Source organism: Helianthus annuus, chromosome 15, assembly GCF_002127325.2.
Source record: "Helianthus annuus cultivar XRQ/B chromosome 15, HanXRQr2.0-SUNRISE, whole genome shotgun sequence".
Lineage (NCBI taxonomy): Eukaryota > Viridiplantae > Streptophyta > Magnoliopsida > Asterales > Asteraceae > Helianthus > Helianthus annuus.
This window is the reverse complement of record NC_035447.2, coordinates 7,931,219-7,955,262: the sequence shown is the minus strand read 5'-3', so window position 1 is coordinate 7,955,262 and position 24,044 is coordinate 7,931,219. Positions and strand designations below refer to the sequence as shown.

Sequence of the window (24,044 nt, the reverse complement as noted above, 5' to 3'; positions counted from 1 at the left end):
AAATCCTAATAAGTAAAACTCTTCATGTGTTAGAACAAAAACTAAACGATATGAAAATTCCCTAATGCGGATGTTTACCGCCTATTTAGCTTCTGTAGAAGGCTGATAGGTGAATGAGTGAATGACCATGGGTTTCTGATCTGTTTTGGATCCTAAATAAATCCATATTTCCATTCTGACTATCCATGTTTACGTTTGAATTCACATATTAATGCATAATATTCACATGTGGATCTGCATGCACGCGAGCATGCCTGTAATGGAAGTCTCGATAAACATTTGGACAATCCTAGTCTTACGTGGATGAAACGCCTCAAGATATGCATCGATGCTGCAACTGGATTGAAATGAAAAGGCGTCCAGACCCCAATCTATTATGTTATGTAACACCCCGTGTTTCGAAAGTCAAAGTACAAGTCAAAGTCAAAGTTAAAGGAAAAAAGATTGCTAATTGCGATCAGACTTAAGATCTTGAAAGGTCTTGTAGTGATCAAGATTTGATATTTTTGATCCAATGTTCCAGTTATTCATAAATAATTATCTAAATACGCAATATCGTTTGTTAGTGTTCTCAGCATTTGACGTATATCCTCGTTTCGAGTATGTGAACGGCTAGCAGCATGAAATGCATGCATCTGGTTCCCAACCTCTATCCAGCTCCAACCGGGCATCTTTTTGACCCCCTTTTCTTTCATTGTTCTCTTTAAAACCGCAATTTCATCCCACCACTTAAGATGACCATATAACTCACACAAAAGAACGTAAGTACAATCATCGTAAGGCTGCGATTCCAATAACAACTTCCCCACGCGTGTAGCTAACACAACATCACCACATAATCTACACGCCCCTAATAACGTTTTCCAAACCATTGCATCAGGTTGAAACGGCATTTCTTTAACAATGTTTTCTGCCTCTTTGAGACGACCCGCCCGTCCATATAAGTCGATCACACAAGCGTAATGCTCCATTCGCGGTGAAATTCCGTAACCAGATTCCATAGTTTTTAAAAAGGCGTATCCTTTTTCGACTAAACCGTTGTGACTGCATGCTGTTAGAACCGCAACAAAAGTTATATGATCCATTTTCACTTTACTTATTTTCATCCGAGAGAAAAGATCCAACGCAACATGCCCTTGACCGTGTTGAGCGTATGCAAACATCATTGAGTTCCAAGTAACCGCGTTCTGCTTATATGAAGTCTCGAACGATCTTCTAGCATCCTCAATAGTCCCACACTTAGAGTACATAACTATTAAATTACTGGTTACAAATTCATTAGATTCATAACCCGATTTTAACGCCAAAGTGTGAATCTGTTGACCTAACTGTAAGGCTGCCACATCAGCACAAGATCTAAGGACCGTAGAAAACGCGTAATAATCCATCCCCACATTCCCAGATTGCATTATTTGAAAAAGCTTCAACGCGTTCTCACTAAACCCGTGTTGCGAGAGTCCTGTTAACATTGAGTTCCAAGAAACATGGTCTTTAACCTCCATTTCGTTAAATATTCTTATCGCGTTATCCATATAAACGCCATTTGATCCACTATACATAGCCATCAATGAATTAGAAACCGGTATCAAATGCTCAACGCCTCTTTTGATTACCAATGCGTGTAAAGGTTGTCCTTGGTTTGTAATTTCTTCTTCAAAGCAAGAACTTATCATGCTAGTGTACGTATAAATATCCGGTTCGAATCCCAAAATTTGCATCATAGAGAAAAGGTTAAACGCAAGGACCCGTTTATCATGTTCCAGATAAGCCGCCAGCATGGCGTTCCAACTGACAATATCCCGCTCATCACTTGCGCTGTCGAAGACTTTCTTTGCATCTTCGACTGACCCACATCCCGAGTAAGCACTGATTGTGGCGTTAAGTACAGAGCAATCAGATAACATGCCGTGTTTTATAATCGCACAGTGGACTTGCACTGTTTGTTTATATAAATCAGGGCTATCGAATAACGTCAAAAGGGGAGAAAACGTGCCATCGTCAAGCCTCACGCCTTCCCTATGCATAGATTCGAATAACGAGAAACAGTTAAAACGGTCACCCGTTTCAACATATCCCGAAATCAAAGCATTCCACGACACAGTATTACGCTCAGGCATGCAATCAAAACACTTGCGTGCATCGTTCACTCTACCACATTTCGCATACATGTCCAAAAGAGCACTCCCCGAGTACACATTCTGTTCATACCCTGTTTTAACGATGCACGCGTGCAATTGCTGCCCGGCAAAGAGACACTCATTAGAACCAACACCCTTGAGTATGCTACCAAATGTGTACTCATCAAACCAAAACCCACAATGTTTCATACGCGTTATAACTGCCCATGTGCTCTCAAGAACCCCGTGGTTGACGTATCCCGAGATTAACGAGTTCCATGAAACAGCGTCTCTCTGAGGCATTTCATCGAACAACTTGTGGGCAAGTTGTAGTTGTGGGTTTTTTACATAACCTGTTAATAGAATGTTGGCAGTGTAAGTATCCCCGATGGTTCCTAACTTGATTATATTACAGTGGTTTGATTGAAGGGCATACAAAGCAGCCCTGCGTAATTGGATCATTCACTTCGCAAACAGGGTCAATTTCGTTGGTACCAATTTCATAACTTAGAACAAGAACTAACAGGAGCAGTAAGAAAGGAAGAATTTGTACCGATCAAAGTGATTGAATAGGAAACTGAACCGGAAAAATCGAAACAAGAACTGAAACAAAAATCGATGGTTCGGTTTTTTGGATTTTTAATAATTGACACTTTTAGTTCGGTTTTCGAATAACCATTTTCAATAACCATAAAAAACCGAACCAAACCATAAAAAAATATTTTTGTAGTATTAGAAAAGAAATTTCTTAATAAAAACTTTTGACAAACATAATAATAGATTACAATGTTCCTTAATAAACAACAAGTGCATGGTGGGTTTAAAAACACAAATACTTTGAGAATGCTCCCTCACACCTCACTATTTACACTCCTGGCTGCCATTTTAATATGCGATTTTCCATACGTTCTATTGGATGTTAATAATCCTAACTATTCGTCGTTAGACGTCAACAGTCTCTACTTCAAAAATAACCACTGGCAGTCCCAACTATTAACATATTAGCCTCTAACTGACCCTAACTAACGGAACCCTAACCCCGTTAGTCTTCGGTCGCCGGAAAAAAAACGTTTTTGGCCGGAATAACATTTTTGTGATTTGAACATCATGCTTAGGTTGAAATTCACTTATGAAATATTTGTGATTTGAACCAAGATTCCATGCAATAACATTTTTTCATTCTGTTTCGCATTTTCTGGTTTGTGTATCTGGTACAAACTTCGATTTAGTTTATCATGACTAGACTAAGGTCTAAGAGCAGTTGGCATAAGTTGTGTTTGTTTATCGTGCATCTTCATATTTACTTTGTTGCTTGAGCATATGCAAACCTGTTGATATGATAATAACTTCAAGAGTAAATTACCTATTGAATCTTTGTGTTTTAATGGTTTTAACCACTTAAGTCCAAAATCAACAAGTTTAACGCCTTGTGTCCCTAACCGCTAATATTATAATGTTCTAGAGTCCAATTTGTTCATTTTATAACATTTTGAGTCCAATTTCGTTAAAAAATTTGGACTCAAAAAGTTAAAAGATTCACTCAATAGGACTCAAAAGGTTATAGAAAAAGCCGTCCAGGGACTCAGAGCGTTAAACATTTTAATTTTAGACTCAAATGGTTAAAATCACTAAAACACAAGGATTCAAAAATTAATTTACTCACTATTACTAGACCATGGCCAGTGGCGGAGCTTGACCAAAAGTTTCGAGGGGGCGTAAAGTGATGCGACCCAAAAAAAAAAATTTCCTATCGTTATGTTTCGGGTCGAGTCGGCTATTCGATTCAGGTCAGGTCAAATAATAATAGTTTCAAATAAAACTAAAAAAAATCATTTATTCAAATGAGCTGTTCTTGCACATAGAAAAAACTAAATATTGTATAACAAACAAAAGACCTATATATATATAATGATACGAGATAAATGGAACCTGGACGAAGAATTACAACTCAGCCCGACGACCTTTAAGATTTTTGAATTCATCAATTATGTCTTTCGAATCAAACTTATCAGCAATGTCTTTTTCTATGTAAATCATCAAGCTATTTGTGAGATATTAATTTTATTGTGTGGTCGGTAATCTAGGGTTAAACAAATAAAATAAGAGTTAAAATATATTTACCAAACTACCAATTATTTAAGAAAAAATAATCGGGGGGCGATCCTATATAATTTTAGAATTTTTCGAACGAAAAATCGGACCATATACACTTCTAACCGAAACATTGGGTTGGGCGGGTGCACCCCCGGGCACCCATTATCCTTCGCCACTGACCATGGCGACTCTGAAGGGCTAGTGTGTTGTCGCTATAAGAGAAATTATAAATAAACATAATTTCATAAATCAAATGAAGCTTTACAGTAAACAAACAAACGTATCAACTAACAACGCAATCGTAGAGTAGGGTCCGGGGAGGGTAGATACGGCAAAATAAACTCAAAATAGTTAACTAGTCACTTAAATGTGCAAGTATAAATTGTGGGAGACATCACCACTCGCTATGTTCACATGAAATCAACAACAATAAGATGATCCAGACCCCAACCATGTGTAAACCTAGAGCATGATAAATAAACTTTATAGCATATAACTTATCAGTTGGTTAGTACTTGAGTGAGTCTATAACCATCTCAGATTCAAACATTTTAACCATAGTTAACAATTCAAAGTGGAATGCTCAATAATAATCAATTAAATACTGTCATAAAAGCCAATATGCTCTGCTTCTCTTTTTGTTCCTCCTCCCTTGATCACATGAAGTCCCCATATCTAACAATCCGAGGCTTTCAATGCAAGGATATATGAGAAGACCGCGTGTAGAACCGGTCACGCCCACAAGTGAAGAAGCACTCAAGCGCACAAGGCTCAACCGTTCCCTAGTCTCTGGATTATAAACTATGATCCCGCAGGGGTTGAATAGTAAATCACTATTGGCGGTAAGCTGAAAAACTCTGTGTGTTCCTTCAAATTCATGTGCCTTCAGTTTAAAAGCAACGGACCAAGAAGCAGTAGTGTTATTCCTCACCCAAATCCAACTATCATCGTGTTTTGAAGAAATCACAGCTAGAGAACCATTGATGATCGTCACCTCCTCGGTTTCCCAACTTGGTTCTGGCAGCTCAATCGTAGAGAAAATCTCTGAGCTCGGATTGAATGCCAATATATAAGGAGAATGGCAATCATCATGTGAACCCGTTAAAAACCGTTTTATTACCCAATGCAATGTTCCATTGAAAAGACACTGATATGACTCTCGACAAGATAAGAGATCCCGAGTAGGGGAAGCAATCTGATGCCAAGCGTCCTTCTTCGTGCGGTAAACAAATGTCCTTAGTACAAGTCCTTTTTTAGTATCGCATTTGGTTGTCATCACAATCTTGTAATCTTTAATGATTGGGTCGAAAGCAAACCCGAACGGATGCAGTTGGCCTCCCCAATCGCTCAACAAAGGGCGGTCATGTACGGTTACTTTGCGCCTAATTGAAGGGTTCCATAGAATGATACCCTTTCCATATTCATGAAGACAGAGAACCCCATTACATGAACCGACAATGCGGTTACTTGTAAAAGGATATTCGACTGCTGTTACGCCGACATAGGGATCATTTGACAATTGACCTCCAGAGTGTAATGTATACATATCTGTAAAGATTGTTGCTCCATAGAAATAAACTTGGTGTATAATCATGACTTTGTTCGGAGATCGAAGAGCGTGGAGTCGGATGAAATCGGGGCTCCCAATACAAGCACATAATGATTTGGAAACAGATCTAAATCGGAGGAGGGATTTCGTTGGTAGCCTTGACAAGATTTCAACAATCAGCTCTTCGCATAGATCATACGACGACATTATATATGTGATTCTGCTGCAATTTAAACCTAAATAAATAACATCACTAAAACCAAAAACGTATCTTGAATTCATTTGCATTGAATTCATTTGCATTTGATACTTTTGGTTTCCTTGCACTTGAGGCTAGTCGAGAACAACGGGTCATGAATAGTTATGTTATGACCCAGTGTGTTTGGGTTAGCTTATTTTGAAGCAACTTATTATAAAAGTTAATATAAGTTGTTTTTATAGCGTTTGGTTTAACTTATTTAAGTTGTTTTTGTGTGTGAAAAAATTATTTTTGAGAAGTTAGAAATTCTAACACATCGATTGCTTAAGAAAAACTTGAATATAACCAAATCAGATGAAAAAGATGTTTTTTTTCAGGGGTTTCTTTCCAAACAAACCCATCGGATTTCTAACACATCGATCGAAGAGTATGCAAACTAGGGCTATTGATAATACTTAAACAGTGAAAACGAACATTTAAGAAATCAAATTAAAATGGTTACAAAAAATAGCTCACCGGATGATGATGACGACGGCAGATGGTAATGAAGTTCACGCCTTTTTCTAGGTATCCTGTAAGTAAATGTGATTTATAGATTTACTTTCGCTGCACTAATTTGATATATGTTAGTATTCGTCTCAATAAATATATTTTAATCTTTATAATATAAAGAAGAGTTAAATGTGATTTTATTCCTTTTGTTTGTTCCATTTTAACAGTTTGGTCTAAATATTTCATTTTTTGTTTGTGGGTCCAAAAGTTTCATCGTTGTCATTTTAGTTCACTGTGTTAACTTTATTCATTTTTTTTCTGTTAACGAGAAGGGCAATTCGGTCATTTTATATCTAATTCAATTAGCTAGAAGGGAAATTCAGCCATATAAAATGAACGAATTGTTCTTCTCGTTAACAGAAATAATAGTTCGTGTTTCCTTATAATATAACTAAACTCCCTCACATATTTTTAAGGTTTTCATTGTGAATACTCTAAGAATTTTTCCGCTAAACGTTGGGGCAATGCAATGTTTTTTTAAGTAATTAAAAGAGGCATTATTCAAAACACCAAACATTTTCAAGGGTATGTTTGATACGGGGTAATATAATAGACGAGGTAATGGAATGGATAAAGAAATGAAATGGTTTATTATCATTCTATAGTCTTGTTTGGTTACCATGTAAGAATGGAATGTATCATTACCTTATATTGTTTGGTATGCAGAAAAAAAAAGAAGGAATAAAATCGGCGATGGGTAGCGATAGTGAGTGGTGTCGGTTGCGGCGGTGGTGGTCGATAGCAGAGGATGGCGATGAGTGGTCGGCGGTGGGTGGTGGTGGTGGGCGCTATTGGTGAGGAAGAGTGAGATAGGGTATGGAATGAAAAAAAACAAGGGGGTTGATGGAATGAATTTGATTCGTCACAGGTACCAATACGACACCATACCAAACACTATCTAAAGGTTAAAGTCTTTTTATCATATTACAAACTGTAGAGTTGAGAAAAAAATAAACATATTTACGAAAGGCTTTTGATCAGTATAAATTTGATTCGTCACAGGTACCAATACGACACCAGGAAAACACTAAAAAATGAAAGATGGGCAAATTTAGCAACGAGAACAAGGAAAACATAAAAACGTAAGATGAAATTACAGTTAACGTACTTTATGTTTGAAACCTTTGCACGGTCCGTTCTTTACTCTAAACCATGTTTATTTTTACAATTAAATCTAACTAACTAGACCTCACATGAGGTTAAATTAATCTTTTAACATATTTATTTAAAAACATTTATTAATACATATCCAGCCACCACCCTTGCACCACCTACCCCTACCAGCCACCACCACCATCCTACCATCACCACCACCACCAGCACAAGCTGACACCGAAACTACAAAATCTTCTAAACCCAACACCAAAACCATGGCGTAGGATAATAGGGGTGGGAGGGGGCGGCCGACCCCCCGAACTTTTTGTTCAGTAGTGGAGAGTATATAGTTTTTGTATAGAATTTTTTGGGTATATACGTTTTTGACCCCCTGGTTTTATAGAAATATTTTGGTATATACGTTTTCGACCCCTCGGTCGGAAATCTCAAGCTTCGTCACTGACCAAAACTACAAAAACCACTAAAAGATTTCAAATGGGTAAGATTTCAATAACTCCATCACCAAAACTACAAAATCCAACCAACTTCATCTCCATGTCGATTTGTGTTTAAATAAATCGGACCAAAATACAAAATCCAGCAAACTCCATCTTCATATTTCACTAAACCCAATACCAGCACCAAAATTTCAAATCTAAAATAAAAAAAAAAAACCTCCAAAGCTTCTTTTTTTTAGATCTGGATCCACGTAGGTCGATGTTGCAGTGGTGAGATAAAAAAAAGGATGCTTTGAAAGGGATTTTACAAATATGATTTCGGTGACCCATTTCTAGGTGTTGCGATGGCGGAAGTGTAATGTCGGTGGTGGTGTTGCTATGGCGGTGATGATGCGATCATAGTGATAGTGTTATGGCGGTGGTAGCACCAGCTTATAGAGAGAGAAAGAAGGGGGAGAGTGAGTTTTGAGTGAGAGAGAGTGAATTTTGACAGCTGAGAGGGGTTTGTGGTGACGGTGGTGGTGGTGAGGGAGTTGTGTGTGTGTATATTGTTTTAAATAAGAGGGTAAATTACATTTTTCGTCATTTATGTTTGTAGCGGTTTGCAATGGATGATTTTTAACCTTAATAATTACAGTTACAGTCCTTTATTTGCAAAATCTATTACACCTTAGGTCCTTTGACTCTATGCCAAGTGCCGGTAAATCACGTGTTGTTATCCTTTTGGAAATATCACAATTTTATTTTTGTTATTTTATCTTTCAATTTCTATACAAGTGTTGGTACCGTAACGAACCAAACCGATATCGACCGAATTCCCGACGCGTAGTTGAAAAGTAGATGGTCGTCATGTACCAAATCTTTATTAAAACTATGCATAATATAAGATAGGAGGAAAGCATGCGTAAATTGAAGGTGCTGAGTTTGTAGAAACACACATAAGTTTGTTAGCTAATAAGATCGTAAGACCTCATTAATTTTTGAAACGATTTTGAGTTTATTTTGGGATCACTATTGTAACGCCTCATTCAATTTTAAAATTATGTTTCGTTGGTAAAAGTTATTATTTAATAATGACATGTCAGTGTTTCAAATACGTCATGATCTAGCCATATTATTACGATTTATGTCAAGTCAACAAGTTTGGATATAAACTTGTAGGCAAAAAATCAAATACAAATAATCTTAACATACTAAACATACAAATTGAAGGAAAACCCAAAAAGACAAGGTGGCATTTTTGTAATTACCACCAACTATCAAAGTTACAACCAAAAATACCTAAAAAACACAAATTTTTTTTAACATTTTTTATTAAAAAAATCGCTACATTTCGTTAGCTAAAAATATATATATATATATATATATTTTATTTTTTTTGCTGCTACTAAAAGTAGCGATTTTTTAATAAAAAATGTTAAAAAATAAAATAAAATAATTTGTGTGTTTTTTTTTAATTTTTTTAGGTTTTTTGGGGGTTTAGTTTTTAGCATTTTAGGTTTTTTTTTGGGGGGGGGGGGGGGTTAGGTTTTTTTAGGTTTTTGGGGGTGGGGGGGGGTTAGGTTTTTTTTAGGTTTTTGGGGGTGGGGGTGGGGGGGGGGTTAGGTTTTTTTAGGTTTTTAGGGGGTGGGGGGGTAGGTTTTTTTTAGGTTTTTGGGGGGTGGGGGGGGGTGAGGGGTTTAGGTTTTTTTTGGGGGTGGGGGGAGTGGTTAGGTTTTTTTAGGTATATTTGTAGAGTAACTTTGATAGTTATTAATAATTACAAAAATGCCACCTTGTCTTTTTTGAGTTTTCCTTCAATTTGTATGTTTAGTATGTTAAGATTATTTGTACAAGAACTTTACCCTAAACTTGTAATGTAGTACATGTGAAGACTAGCAAGAAACCAACACGATGCGGTAGCATCGACAATTTACAACGTCCTACTCAATTTTTGTTAGTTTATCAATCCTCTCGTTCAAACACATGAAATTTTGATTATTTCATTCCAATTCAGCCCATTATTCTTCGTTGTAGATTTCCACTTGTACTATGGTCCATGGGCTTCATTCCATAATAATATTATGAGTTAATTACTGTTTTCGTCCCTGTGTTTTGTCAAAAATCACTATTTCTGTCTATTAGTTTAAAATTTGCGATTTCAATCTCTATGGTTTCACTTTCGTAACCATTTCAATCCACCTTGTAACCATTTCAGTCCCTGTACTAACAGAATAAATGGATTGAAATGGTTACAAAAGTGAAACCACAATGACTGAAATGGTTACGAAAGTGAAATCACAATTTTTAAATTAATGGGCTGAAATAATGATTTTTGACAAACCACAGGGACGAAAACAGTAATTAACTCTAATATTATCCGTTTGATGTTCTCATAAGCTGGCTCACCTCTTATCATATCCATGCTTGGGTTCACCGGATATGGGTTTGGGTATTAATACCAAGTTTAAAAAATATAAGTATTTTTTTATTATTTTACACAAAAATGAATTCGCTTAAAAATTAAAGTAGGTTTGTAATAATAACATAAATTCACACTGACGAGGTATGGTACTGGACCCGACCCGAACGGTCGGACTTTTATGCTATTTATCACTTTTATATTAATTATATATTATTATTATTGTGTACTAACCCGCGAAGCCCAGCACATTGTAGTTTATACTACACTAGGCTGTGGGCTCGTAGAGACAACCCCTAACTGGGCCTGACCCATTGAGGTTAGGGTTTTCCTATATCTCCTACCTTAACGAGGAGGTGAAGACCTCCTTATATAGGAGATATGGGAAAACCCTAACCTCAATGGGCCAGGCCCAGTTAGGGGTTGTCTCTACGAGCCCACAGCCTAGTGTAGTATAAACTACAATGCGCTGGGCTTCGCGGGTTAGTACACAATAATAATAATATATAATTAATATAAAAGTGATAAATAACATAAAAGTCCGACCGTTCGGGTCGGGTCCAGTACCATACCTCGTCACACACAAACAAATATTATTTGCTTTATAATATGCATTTTTTAAAACTTAAACATGAAAGTTGCAAAATAAACATAAAGCATACTTTAAAAATTCGGGTATTATGTCGGGTATTAAAAAATGATATCAGGTATAGGGTATAACCGGGTTTGGGTATAGGAAATGATCGGCTTCGGGTATTTTCGGGTACAAATTGGGCAGAGTGGGTATTGATCTCAAAATGTTTGTTCTATCTATACCCTACGGGTTGAATCGGTTTCGGTTATGGGTATAGAAAGCCCAGGTACAAAAATAACAGGTTTCGGATTTTTTTCTCAGGTTTTTTGTGCACTCGACTCAATTACTCAAATGATCTTTGAGCTTTGTTCCAATTAAGAAAACGGCCCAACCACCTGTGGCTAACAAAATCAGTCCATTTGTTTTGTTACTTAAGCATGTATTTGATCCAGCAAGCTTCAAATTACCACTCCATGTCCATTCAAGCCTCGAGATTTCCCACCAACGTAAAGTGCTAAAAATGTAAAAATTTATGGTGGAACCAAATGACCTATTGACGGTAGTGGGATCCAACTTATCTCTCCAACTGACATTTTGCACACTCTCACCCCTTGAGGTTTTTAAGATGTTGATTATAGATGGAGAAGATGTATCAAGATTAAACCGAAGTGTTATATATAAGTTACAATTTTGGGTTATATAATATGCAGTATGTGTAAAGTGTTATATAACAACGTGACAGTCAACTAACAAAAAGTTATAAAGTGTAGCGTTTTTCAAAGGTGGAGGTTGTAGACAACAAAAAGAGTTTTAAAGGGGCCTAAATTGATACATGTGCCTATCAGGGGCGGACCTACTGCTTAATGAGGGTGTGCGCCCCCCCTTAAAATTTTCTTTTTTAGTATAATAGGTTATTGAAATTTCTGAACGCACCCCATGAAATTTTGGAACCACACCCCTTGAACTAAAAACTGGAGAGTGAAATGAGAAGAAAAGACAGAAACAACTTGATTGGAAGTTTTATTCCGGTCAAACTTGATGGGAGTGTTTACCCAAAAAAAAAAAAAAAAAAACTTGGATGGGAGTGCTCCAAATGCAGAGTGCAAAGTTGTCCGGTAGTTTTATGTGAAGAAGGAAATGAGACTAGATGGTCGGCCGTAATATAAGTAATTAGGTACTGTAACTTGGGCTAGGGCTATGTGTAAAGACTGCGTACAAAAGCCCAAGTAAATATAAACGTTTTATTGAGTTATTATTTTTTTGTTGGTGATGGGTTAATCTATACTATTTTTTTATAATCTATACTATATAATAAAAGAAACCAAGTTTGGGACACTTGTCATCATATTAGGCCATGTATCTTATTGATAATTATTATTTAGTTTAATTAATCTTTTCTAATTAATTATAGATAACCCTCCTATTAAATATTATTTAGTTTAATCTCTTATAGATAATTATTATTCAGTTTAATCTCTTATAGATAATTATTATTTAGTTTAATTTTAATTTAATCTCTTTTAGAAAAAAATTCATAATTATTTATTAACGAAACATATTTTTTTAATAAATTATCTAACCATAAATTTTAAAATTCGTTTGATGAAAAGGGCACTCAAATATCTTATTTATTTATTATGGGGATATATACTATATAATAAAAGAAACCAAGTTTGGGACACTTGTCATCATATTAGGCCATGTATCTTATGGATAATTATTATTTAGTTTAATTAATCTTTTCTAATTAATTATAGATAACCCTCCTATTAAATATTATTTAGTTTAATCTCTTATAGATAATTATTATTTAGTTTAATCTCTTATAGATAATTATTATTTAGTTTAATTTTAATTTAATCTCTTTTAGAAAAAAATTCATAATTATTTATTAACGAAACATATTTTTTTAATAAATTATCTAACCATAAATTTTAAAATTCGTTTGATAAAAAGGGCACTCAAATATCTTATTTATTTATTATGAGGATTTTAATTATTGTCTAGAGTTAATTACATACTTAGTCCCTGTGGTTTGCACAAAATAACATACTTAGGTACTAATAGTTTAAAATCACCTTCTAGGGTATTAACTTTTCATTTTGTAAACGCTTGGAGGTATTAACTTCTAGGGTATTAACATAGTTAGTCCCTATGGTTTGCACAAATGAAAAGTTACAAAATGACGTTAATACCTCCAAACGTTACAAAATGAAAAGTTAATACCCTAGAATGTGATTTTAAACTATTACTACCTAAGTATGTTAATTTGTGCAAACCAAAGGGACTGACTATGTAATTAACTCTTATTGTCTATTAGTTTATCTTAAGAAATTTATACATGGTTAGGTTCAATATTTGTTTTGTCATATTATTATTATTAAATTAAATATATAACTTGATTGTTCGTACTTAGGTCCTTAATTTGTTTGTCATATTATTATAACTAAATATATAACTTGATTGTTATTACTAACCACCTATAGTGTTCGTTTATTTTTGAAAAACTAGAGATTAAATTCAAAATTTTGATAAATCACAGGGATATCCATATACTTTACTCAACATATTATTTTCATAATTTATTATCAAACTTTAAATATATATATATAACAAAATGTTGCAATACATCGCTAAAATCAAGCTAAAAATCTAACAATTATGTAAATATTTTTTGGATTCAAATTATTTTCGGTAATGTGCGAATTATGATTGTAACTTTTTATTTCTCATTAAATATAATGTAATACGTAAATATAATAATAAGTATTATATAATATAATATATTTATTTTTGTATCATTTTCAAAGATTACATGTTTCTTTGATGAATTTTATAATAGTAACATACATCATTTTATATTAACTCATTTATGTCAATTTGGTATATAAACGTCTCCATCTTTGGTTTGCATTTACAAGAAATATTTATTATATAGTTTAGATTGTTCAACCCGTGTAAAACACGGGGAACTAACCTAGTTCTTTATATAATCAAATATCTTTATAATATACTTCGACTAAAAAAGCTTATGTACACTTGTAGTTCGATGTAATTTTGTTATATGCTTCCTTTTATATTTTTTGATCCGAAACAACTGGCCAAACTGTCCGACTAATGGACCAATAACGTGTTTGGTTTAATGTCCGGTCCAGTGTTAAAAACATTGTCTATGGCAAGATTTTAAAACAATGAATACCTATAGAGAAGAACTTTAGGATTTTTTTTTCATTATGCATTTGCGTTTGGCGTACTTTCGTTGATCATATAAAAATTATTTTGATTATCTTTTTTTATATGACCTGATCCGACTCGAACCAAGTCGACGACGATAGACAAACAACTCCAAAAAAATTTCGCCAACCATGAAAAAAAAAATTTCTGGGTCCGCCACTGGTGCCAATATTGTTGGGAGGACAATCTATCTATCTATTCTAATATAATAAAGTAGTTTTGACTTATGTGTCATCTATACATAAAACCACCCATTATTTTGACAAGTGGCTTTTTCTTCTTTCATTGTTTATAAAGTTTACATCTGACACGTGTCTTTCATAACCTTTGAGATTTTCCACAGTTCTTTCCAAACCCTATTCACTTTTACGCCTTCATACGTTCCTGATCCATCCATCATTTATTCATGCCTAATCATCTTCGCAAGATCTTATAATCTACTCCGTCGCCGTCCAAAAAGTTCATGATTCTCGATTTTTAGTCAAGATACCATAGGTAAAGCTTCTTTAGTTTTTTATTTAGCATGATTTTTGAGGTTTAATTTCAAGATTTTATGGTCGTTTTGTTGGGTTTTGTTTGAATTTATATGAAACATTCGTTTAGGTTAAGGTACAATTTTGCAGTTTTTAGTGCAAATTATTATTTAGGTTAAGGTACAATTTTGCAGTTTTTTCTTTAATAATGTATAATTAGGTTACGAACTGATTGTGGATTTGGATTTTAGGTTTTGAATCTTTAGTGTGATGGATATATGATCAGTTTTTTATTTTTATTTTTATAATGCATATTATTATTGAGGTTAAGACTACGAATCCGAAGAAGTATTGTGTCCGTCCCAACACCGGAGTTGTTTCACCTAAATCAACATGTGAAATTATAGGTGACATTCTTTTTTTTTTTTTTTTGTAATTTAGCTTTTTTATTTGATCTGTGGTTGCTGGGAATTGCTAATTTTAATCCATATGCCTCTAAAAGTTGTGTGAAATCACCATTAATGCTATTAGTTGGGGCCACTAGAGATGGATGTTTAGCATGATTGGCTTACTATGAGCAATAATTTGCATTCAAGCATTCTGTATAGGCATGATCAATATGTTGACATGTTGAGTTAACAGATTGACTGGTCATTCAAGTCAGTCTTAAACGCACTGAATTCGAAATACTTATAAAACCGACTGTTTGTAATGTGATGGCAAGATATATAATACTCTTCATTCAATCATGTTGAATAGAAAGTTTTCATAACAAACTGTTTCTGCAGGCACAGAGTGATCAAAATCTTGTGATGGCTTCAAAGAGGATATCACGAGGAGTTTGTGGCAGCGTGGGGTCCGGGAAATCGAGCTTTATTTCTTGTATTCTTCGTGAAATCCTGAAAATATCCGGTGAAGTAAGTCGTAACTTCATACGTGTAATTAACTTTTTTAAGTCTTTAATTTATCAATTGTTAACGTCATTTCTTTTGGTTTTAATTACGGTTCAGGTTCGAATTTGAGTCATGATCTACATCAAGATTTAAGACCCCTGTTAATCGTCTCTATAAATATACGTACAGCTTCAACTCGTTCCAAACCATTCACCAGCCTTACGCTCTCACCATTGTTTTTAACCTCTGAAACCAACCTTCTTCTCGGCAACCTGCGACGACATCACTACCAAGTTTGAAACGCACGCGAACCGTTGTACCAGGTAAACGTCATGTTCCCTAAGTTTATACTTCATACATGCTATTCTCACATGATAAATCAAATCCCTTTAATGACATCTTATATCTCACTAACTAAACCTGCAAGCTGTGAGCTTAAAGTAAGCTATCAAAAATTATAATATTTTTATTTTAATTAAGCTAACAGGGTAGGGAGAGATTTATAAACTTCATAAAAGTTGTGTTTAACAAAAGGAACAACCATTTTTATGATAAGAGACTATGATCCACCTACTCGATTGGTTCAACAGCAAGCATCGTATCATTTAACTTCAAATTTTCATCTTCAATCCAACCAAAATCCAATATAATCCAAGTGATTGATTGATTAGTAACAATATGATTTAGTGGTTTTAAACAATTTTAGCCCATGTATTTGAAGTTGTCGTAATTTGTAATTTGTTGGGGATTTGAGTTATGGGTTATTGGGTAAATCATTGAGCTTTTACTAGGATCACATGGGCTTTATATTTGAATTTGAATTAAGAAAATCCTCTTTTTTACTAAACTTATTTTTTTTACTTGATACAACATTCAGTTTATATAACCTTTTTTTACTAAAAGGAGTTTGTTTTTTGTATTCTTCGTGAAATCCCGAAAATATCCGGTGAAGTAAGTCGTAACTTCATAAGTGTAATTAACTTTTTTAAGTCTTTAATTTACCATCGTTACCTAATTTTGTTTTTTGCAAGTATAAATTAATCTATTTTAATTAAACAGACATAAGTGTTTAAAGGTTTATATCATGTTTGTGATTTTAAAAGTAAAATCATTCATGAGTTTAGAACACTTAAGAACAGATAAAGCAAAAGACATTTATATATCATGTTTGCTGAAGTCTCTTTTTTTGGGGTGAAGATTTTCTCATACTACGTCCATGTCATGTATGTAGGGTTGTATTTGCTGAAGTCATATATCTTTCTTCATTCTGCTTTTTTTTCGCGTTAAAACAATAATTGATGAATGGGTTGTTGACCTTTTAACTGTGTGCAGGCTGAAGGTTTTTTTACAATTAATGCAGACAATAACCAGGAAGAACATCCGAGAAACCAGTTGAACAGTGGAGTGGTTCCAGATAGTATTGATGTACACTGTTTGGCTGGTCTTATCAAGGTGTATGATGATTGTTGTATTAATATTTCATTTAGTTTTTTAATTTTATGATTAAGTTGATGATAATATAGCCATGGTTTAGAGAACGGCCAACTGCTAAGTGGGATCTTGGATTCGCTTTCACCTAGCAAGTAATGCAGTGTCAACCAGAGGATGGCCGCATTGTCCTTTGCCGTCTTCAGTCGCCAAAGGAAACCGCCCTGCTCGATTGGGCCATCAATCTGATTGCTGATGCCATCCAACACGAGCATCTCAAGAAGATTGGTAAACAGTAGTTACCCCACCCGGCCCACCAGACTTCTAGCAACTCTGGATGATCTGTAACAAAAAGTAAACACTTTTTTTAATAACAATAATAAGATAAAACCGGTGCTAAACGGGTCATGTACACAGGTTGATGGGTTCAACCCAACCCAATCCGAACCTGAATACTTTAGACGAACCCGAACCCAAAAATCATACCATACATATACACCCGAACATGACCGAATTTTTGCAGGTCAACACGAAATTTTTTATTTTTTAATATTTTTTCACAAATAATATATTAAAATTAAAAGTTGCTAAAAAAATAGAACTGTATGTAATACAATTGCATTTAAAATATAGAATTTTATGTCAAAATTCTCTTTTTAAGTTATAATTTTGGCATAAAATACACACTCAATTTAATTTATGACATAAAATATATCGTAAAAAATATAGTATAGCATAAATCAGTTAAACGGGTCAACCTGCCAACCCTATTGTTTCATGTCAAGAACAAGATTAGTATTTTCAAGATTCTACAAAACCCTACTGTTTCATGTCAAGAACAAGATTAGTATTTTCAAGATTCTATAAAACCCTACTGTTTCATGTCAAGAACAAGATTAGTATTTTCAAGATTCTATAAAACCCTACTGTTTCATGTCAAGAACAACATTAGTATTTTCAAGATTCTATAAAACCCTATTGTTATAAAACCATAATGTAAAAAATTTCATAATTACAAAGACTAAAGGAGTAAATCTTTGAAAAAGAAAAAGATTCAAAGTGCAAAACCCTTAAACTTTACCTGGAACTCTTTCATTAACTGCATTGCTTTCAATGCCAAATGTGTCAGCGGACATCGAATAAGATCTTCTCTGCAAGTAGGAAAAAATGTGGGAATTCAGCCTCCTATCATCCATGTCTAAGATTCTTGAAAGATTATTGAAAGATTTGACAGAAGGTGTTTGTTTTAGAAGACAAAGGTGACTGAAAGTAGTATTTATAAAAATAACATGCATGTAACAATAGGGTTTAATTCGAACAGCATGCAAGTATTAAAACACCCAACGCTCATTATTACAAGAATCTTTCAAATATATTATTAAGTTAAAAATAATTATCTTTTTTACGTAGAAATGTATTTTTCAAATGTTAAGTTAAAACCCAACGTTCATTATTACATATTGTAAATATTAATTGTACCATGTTGTCTTTAAAATGAACTTCGTAAATGTTAAATACTTCATAATATAAAGATATATACTAAAAGTAATTAAAATGATAAAAAAAAATATACTAAAAGTAATTAAAATGATAAAGGGCATTTTTTAATAGTAAATAGTTTTTAGTTGGGTTTAGTTAAACAATAACATGCATGTAACAAAGGTGTTTTTTACGTAGAAATGTATTTTTCAAATGTTAAGTTAAAACCCAACGTTCATTATTACATGTTGTAAATATTAATTGTACTATGTTGTCTTTAATTTAATATGAACTTCGTAAATGTTAAATACTTCATAATATAAAGGTTTAAAATGAACTTCCGTAAATGTTAAATACTTCATAATATTGTTAGTTAAACAATAACAATAACAATAATAATTATAATAATAATAATAATAATAATAATAATTATTATAATTATAATAAGGTAAAAAATTTGTTTCCAAATAATACGTTAATCCCAAAAAGATTTGAACTCACTTTAAAGTCTTCCTAGGTTTTTAATCCACAAAAGTCAACCTTAAAAATAACTTCTTCTATCATATTAACTAGCAATTAGAAGTGTCTGCATTGCAAACATCGAATGGAATAGTCCACGTTAAGGCCGGAGGGTGTGGGGGCGCTATACCTCGACACCCTCGGATTTAAAGGGGGGCGCTATAGGAGGGACTCCATCATGGTAACGAGGGAGAAAGTCTTTATCAGGTGGGGCCCACCTGATTTAAACCAATGAAATCCTTTTTTTTAGTTTTGTTTAATAGGGGGCTCCATCCACACCATGCAAATTAAAGGGGGCTCCATGGCTGAGGTGGATCCTAGGTGGCGCTGACGTGGCCTGATAAAGCCCCTAGGGGGCTCCAACCACACCCTCCAGCCTAAGTGTATGAAATTTTCAAATAATAGTAGAAGAAGTAAAAATGTAAAGTGCAATGGGTAAACGCAAAGTTTAAAAGTTGAGGGGGTTGTGACGGAATTCAAACTTGTGGGTTAAAAAGGCAAGTTGTCCTAAAAAATTGTAAATAGAGTAAGGGGTAAGATCAAATAAAAAGTTTATTTTGCCTAAGTAGGATGAGAAGAATCTTAACCATTCATTTTTCAAATCAATGGTTAAGATGAAAGTGTAGAAGAAAGGAGGAGTGCAAGGGTATCTTGGGAAAATTCTATTTATGGACTTTCTCTCTCCACATGCATATTCCATCCCCATTTTTTAAACGTTCATAACTTTTTTATACGACATTATTTTTTCATAACAATTTCACCGTAAAATCGAGCGTCTTTTTATCTTTAATTTGAGTACCATATTGCTATATAAAATATGAAGATTAAAAAAACCCACTAAAATGTGTTGTATTTCTATGTTGTACAACATTTTTTTGTGCTACATTTTTTTGGCTTAATTTTTTTTTTCTCAATTTTTTCGTGCTGGATTTTTTTGTACTACATTTTTTGTGCTATATTTTTTGTACTAGATTTTTTGTGCTAGATTTTTTTGTACTATATTTTTTTTGTTGTATTTTTAAAAAAACAAAAGGGGTGTCACAGGTCATTTTCACTCCTATTTATAAGGACCAAAATGCCCTTCATTCCTACTCATTAGAAGTGCCACATGTCATCATCACAATCCTTCTTAGGCTACTTAGGCAAAATTCACTTTTTAGTGAATCCTTCCCCAATAGAGTAATATAAAGATGTAATTTTCAAGAGTGTAAATACAAAGTAATAATACAGGGGTTAAAATTAAAAGTTTTTAAAGTGGAGGGTATTGGTGGTAGATACCATTGAATTTCTGTTTTAAGTTGTATGAGAATATGTTCGTTATTACAAATGATGCATGTTTTCATGTTCGTTATGAAGATGAGGATGATTGTTATATTACCTTAATAACTTCTGTGCTTTCCTCAGTCAACATTAGTGAATGACTTTCACCTGGGAACAACATTAAAAATCAGATTATTTAAATTTAATGCAACTGCAAATCATTGAAATAGGAGGAATATTCACCCACCTGTTGTGTGACTAGGGAGGCTTGGCAAATGTTGGGTCAAACCCGAAGCCGACCATATGAGGATGAGTCCCATGGAAAGCTGTCTGTACATTGTTTGTATTAAGGGTGTCGGGTCGTGGACCGCCCCGACTCTTGCTCACCCCAAGCTTTGCTTTGACTTTGTCATGAACCAAACCCGACCGAGACCACATAACTGCATTATCGCTTCAGTTGCGAAGAATTAACACGGTTATTAGCAACATGAGCTAAATAGTATATTTAAAAAAAAAGACATATTCTAATAATATAAACAAGGTTTAAAAAAACGGAAGCAACTTTCGAGGTGTTTAAGCCTCGAGACGAACCGGGGCGGAATTAAAAAATATCTATCTTTTAAAAATAATTAAATTCATCAAAAACACACGTAAAAAGAAATAAATTGCTTGAAATTGACACAAAAAGTCAAAAACATTACTTTACTATATATTACAATTTGGGTAGCTCTTAGCTACAGTGTAAAAACTAGGCCTCAGTTAAGACTTAATTACAAAATTGGCAGTTTGGCACTCTTTGGTTCTGAATGGTGGACTATGTTTTTTTTTATTCCTTTTTTATTACTTTGATGTAGTTTGTGGCCTTGGTTTACATTTTTACTTTTTTTTTTGAACGGCGATTGACTCCAACAGACGAGAGGATCACACCCACATTGCATGGGTCCCTAGTCCTCCTCGGGCGAGGCATCCGAGGTTGACCATAGGCGCTCCACGAGAAAATTTCCAGCCGAAAAACTTATAAAAATGAAAAAAAAAACAAGGACTGGTGGACTGTGGACTTAATTACAAAATTGCCACTCTTTGGTTCTGACTGGTGGACTGTGGTTTTTTTTTAATCTTTTTTATTGCTTTGATGTAGTGTTTGGCCTTAGTTTACAACTTCATCGCTATATATGAGTTTGTCTACATTTTACGTTAGCTCACAATATTTTGCGTTTGTTTTTACCTACGTTTGACGTCACATGGTGCTACAAATTCGAGTTTTTGTTTTATGATTTTTCCAGTTTTGATCGCTGTTTGCTTACTTCATAGCACGGTTTACGACCTACACCCCGCATCGCGGGGGTTAAACACTAGTTAAAACAAATATCAAAAACCCCTGAGGCGCAGCCTTTTTAGCACATCAGCCCCTCTGAGGCGCATGTACATTTACAATATAAAACCCTAGGGTGTGAGCCTTGTTGCGCCTCGCGCTTAGGCGCAAGGCACTTTTTAAAACCAAGCCCCCCTCCTCCCCAGAACTTATGGTAAGCTCCGCCACTGAGTGGGGCACTCAAACTTTAAAGCCGAGCTTAAAGGCTTGGGCAGGCTAGCAAACTTTTGATAAACATATAAATAAAATAACTACTTTCATATGTAAAATTATTTAATAATAAGCCCACATGTAATGGGGCGCGACCAACAACATAGCGCCGGTATGGAGCCCCTACACCGCCCCCCCCCCCAGCGCCATGAGCAAAAAAAAAAGAACCGGCGTGAAAAATTTCGCGGCGCGAGGAAGAAGGGATTTGTTCTCCATTTTCCACTTTGGTCCCTGCATTTTACAATTTGGTCCCTGCATTAAAACACTTTGGTCCCTGCATTTTACACTTTGGTCCCTGCATTTTACACTTTGGTTATGATGAGGTAGGGCTTTATGACTACGGCCTCAAGCCCCATAAAGCCCCGGGGTGACGTGGCATGCCACATGGCGCATAACGCCCCTTTGGGGGCTTTATGACTACACATGGCCTAAGTATGCAATTGATAGTACATAAAAAAGCAGCAGCTAATGATATTGATGTACTAAGAATGAACAGGTGTATTATGCAACAATACATGTAAGAATGAGGAGATACATACCTATGAACAGCAGTAATCCCTCCAGATCCAAACATCATGGAGCTAATTTCTAACGCTATCAGCCCACCTCCATTAGCTCGTTGTCGGCATCCTACACATTTCGATCGTTCAGGGAATAACATCGGTTCCTGCGTTGAGGTAGGGCAAACTTTGGCTGCGGGTGGGTGCCATCGATCGTTCAGGGATAACATTGGACGATGAAAGGCGTCTAAGATGAGGTAGGGCAAGCAAACTTTGGCTGAGTGGGTGGGTGGGTACCTTATTACCATATTTCATCCATCCCCGCTGGCCCAGCCCAACTTGCATTGGACCGACCGTCTATATTTGTTAACCCAGTTTTTTCAATGTATTTGCCTTAAGTAATCAAGTTATATATTTGAGTAAACTGTCATTTTGGTCCCTATGGTTTGCTCACTTTTGCCACTTTAATCCAAAACTTAAATCTTTTGCATCTGGGTCCCTGTGGTTTCAGTTTTATTGCCATTTTGGTCCAAAAATGAAATCAGGTCATATCTGTCTTATAAAATCCTGCTATTTTGTCCCCTTTTCTCAGGGGCAAAATGATCATTTTTTTTATAAATAAATACCAGATTTTATAAGACAAATACGACCTGATTTGCCCCTGAGGAGAAGGACAAAATTGCAGGATTTTATAAGATAAATATGACCTGATTTCATTTTTGGACCAAAATGGCAATAAAACTGAAACCACATGGACCCAGATGCAAAAGGTTTGAGTTTTGGACTAAAGTGGCAAAAGTGAGCAAACCACAGGGACTAAAATGGCAGTTTACTCTATATATTTTTGTCTACGTTTCAAAAAAGTTATATACTTGTCTAAAATTGTTTTGTATTTTTTAGAGTTAATTGTCATTTTAGTCCCTGTTGTTTGGGTTATTTTGCCAGTTTAGTTCAAAGGTTTGATTTTTCATTTGTTGGTCCAAAAAGGTTTCATCGTTGCCATTTTAGTCCACTGGGTTAACTTCATCCATTTTTTTCTGTTAACGAAAAGGCCAATTCGGTCATTTTATATGGCCACCTTTTGACTAAACTGGCAAAATGAACCAAACCACATGGACTAAAATGGCACTTAACTCCTTTTTTAAATCAAGTTATCTAGTGGGATTCTTGCGTGCTTTGTTACAGGTTTTCAGCCGTTATCAGCCAGGTTCATTACAGGTCTAGTAGATTGTAACCCATAGAAATGATTGTAACCCATAAAAATGAATACACATATCGGTACCGTTGTTTTTTTGGTCAGTATCAATTTAGTTCGTTACGGTATCGGTATGGATTTTAAACCCACCTCATTGTTGGAGATGCTTTTAGTAGAGTTCTTACGTGTGTTATGCTCTTAGTGCTCGTATGCATACGCAAAAAACGGGGGATGCAAAATTATGGTTTAAATGTTTGGAACCAAAACTCGTGCATGCCCTTACCTAAACTTTGCTCTTGTGTGGTTTGATATTGATTTGGTTTAAATGCCCATTCTATGTATTAATAGTATAGGTCGAGATCCACTTTAGAAGATCAATCCACTTTAGAAGATCAAGAGTTAGTGGTGGTTTCCTCTAAACCATTTTTTTTAAAAGAAAGAA

General features: G+C 34.7%; 3 protein-coding genes and 1 long non-coding RNA gene across 7 annotated transcripts; 1 reads left to right on the top strand and 3 right to left on the bottom strand.

Moving 5' to 3' along the window:
* Nucleotides 1–342: 342 nt before the first annotated feature.
* LOC110910358 (putative pentatricopeptide repeat-containing protein At3g25970) lies at nucleotides 343–2,960 on the bottom strand. Its single transcript, XM_022155026.2, has one exon. The coding sequence runs from the start codon at nucleotides 2,577–2,579 to the stop codon at nucleotides 528–530; it is 2,052 nt and encodes a 683-aa protein (XP_022010718.1). The 5' UTR covers nucleotides 2,580–2,960; the 3' UTR covers nucleotides 343–527.
* A 1,718-nt stretch (nucleotides 2,961–4,678) lies between these two features.
* LOC110910359 (F-box/kelch-repeat protein At3g06240) lies at nucleotides 4,679–6,589 on the bottom strand. Of its 4 annotated transcripts, none has more exons than XM_022155028.2 (2): nucleotides 6,476–6,589; nucleotides 4,679–5,983 (listed from the first exon to the last, which is right to left on the bottom strand). In XM_022155028.2, the coding sequence occupies exon 2, from the start codon at nucleotides 5,965–5,967 to the stop codon at nucleotides 4,819–4,821; it is 1,149 nt and encodes a 382-aa protein (XP_022010720.1). In that variant the 5' UTR covers nucleotides 5,968–5,983; nucleotides 6,476–6,589; the 3' UTR covers nucleotides 4,679–4,818. The 4 variants fall into 4 exon arrangements, with proteins under 4 accessions (XP_022010720.1, XP_022010721.1, XP_022010722.1 ...); XM_022155029.2 differs by having other exon boundaries at nucleotides 4,679–5,996; nucleotides 6,476–6,583; XM_022155030.2 differs by having other exon boundaries at nucleotides 4,679–5,980; nucleotides 6,476–6,583.
* A 7,998-nt stretch (nucleotides 6,590–14,587) lies between these two features.
* LOC110910361 lies at nucleotides 14,588–17,137 on the top strand. The gene is made up of 4 exons (XR_002576039.2): nucleotides 14,588–14,768; nucleotides 15,535–15,663; nucleotides 15,757–15,962; nucleotides 16,972–17,137. It is a non-coding gene; the product is annotated as an uncharacterized LOC110910361 (long non-coding RNA).
* LOC110910360 lies at nucleotides 16,706–22,702 on the bottom strand. Its single transcript, XM_022155032.2, has 5 exons — nucleotides 22,447–22,702; nucleotides 20,573–20,776; nucleotides 20,444–20,493; nucleotides 18,149–18,218; nucleotides 16,706–17,409 (listed from the first exon to the last, which is right to left on the bottom strand). The coding sequence occupies exons 2-5, from the start codon at nucleotides 20,661–20,663 to the stop codon at nucleotides 17,270–17,272; spliced, it is 351 nt and encodes a 116-aa protein (XP_022010724.1). The 5' UTR covers nucleotides 20,664–20,776; nucleotides 22,447–22,702; the 3' UTR covers nucleotides 16,706–17,269.
* Between the last annotated feature and the right edge of the window lie 1,342 nt (nucleotides 22,703–24,044).